This window comes from Otolemur garnettii, unplaced genomic scaffold (genome assembly GCF_000181295.1).
Source record: "Otolemur garnettii isolate 467f Iridium unplaced genomic scaffold, OtoGar3 scaffold00189, whole genome shotgun sequence".
Classification (NCBI taxonomy): domain Eukaryota; kingdom Metazoa; phylum Chordata; class Mammalia; order Primates; family Galagidae; genus Otolemur; species Otolemur garnettii.
The window spans coordinates 1553141-1554361 of NW_003852584.1; the positions used below are offsets into that span (position 1 = coordinate 1553141).

General features: G+C 36.9%; 1 protein-coding gene across 1 annotated transcript in view; it reads left to right on the plus strand.

Annotated features, from left to right (window-relative positions):
- The window catches only part of GSPT1 (G1 to S phase transition 1), a 40344-nt gene that overhangs the window by 28548 nt on the left and 10575 nt on the right, over positions 1-1221 (plus strand). Inside the window, exon 10 of the mRNA XM_003800896.3 lies at positions 633-726. Coding sequence (XP_003800944.1) covers positions 633-726 — 94 coding nt within the window. The remainder of the gene's footprint in view (positions 1-632; positions 727-1221) is intronic.

The window sequence follows — 1221 nt, forward strand, 5'->3', positions numbered from 1 at the left end:
TTGTTGTTGTTTTGTTTTATTTGAGACAGAGTCTCAGGCTGTTGCCCTGGATAGAGTGCTGTCGCATCACAGCTCACAGCAACTTCAAACTCTTGGGCTTAAGTGATTCTCTCGCCTCAGCCTCCTAAGTAGCTGGAACAACAGGTGCCCACCACAACACCTAGCTATTTTTCTGTTATAGTTGTCATTGTTTTAGCAGGCCTGTGCTGGGTTTGAACCCACCAGCCTTGGTGTATGTGGCCGGCACCCTACCCACTGAGTATGAGTGCCACCTCCAAACATTGTAGTTTTAAAGGGGAAATTACTTTATAGAATCTTGGTTTCAGAGCTGGAAAAGTCCACAAAAACTAAATAGTGGAATATAGTCAATTTATTACAACATGTAGGCTGTTTGTTGTATTTTTCTAAATGTTAATACCTTTGTGGGGAAGCTTTGTACTGAGCTATTTTGTTACAGTTTTAGTTTTCTGAGGAATAAGTGAGATGAAATGGGTTATAAATTGGTTGGATGAGAAGAGCAAGTGCATGGGTAGAATGAAAATATTGTTGTCTTTTGTTTAAAGTTAGTTATGTGACTTAAAATTTTTTATATTTATGCTGACTTTTTAAAATGGATATTGTTATATTCTCAGTGGATTACCATTTATTCCATATCTGGATAATTTGCCAAACTTCAATAGATCAATTGATGGACCAATCAGGCTGCCAATTGTGGATAAATACAAGGTACTCAAAATGTTTAAGAAATTGGGTATTATGTGGGTGTTTTGTGTTTTGTTTCTAATTATGAAAGTTTTCTTTTTTTTGAGACAGTCTTACTTTGCCTTCAGTACAGTGCTGTGGTCTCACATCTCACAGCAACTCAAATCTTGGGCTCAAGTGATCCTCTCGCTGTACCCTCCCAAATAGCGAGGCCTACAGGCACCCACCATAATGCCCAGCTATTTTTAACTGGGCATTTTTTATAATGCCTGAGCTTTTTTAACAGCTGCATACTAGTGGTATAAACCATAATTCAGCAACTTTAGTTTGTGCATTAAGTATCAGTTGCTATTTCCCAATGAATCAGTGGTCATTTCTTACTTAGTGATGTAAGTAAGAACAAGTGAAAATGCAAGGCTTAAAGGATTTTCATATAAAAGTTAATGGATATTGAAATACTTACTATGCTAATTTACATTTCCATCAGTAGCATATGGATGTTTGTTTTACCATAGCCTC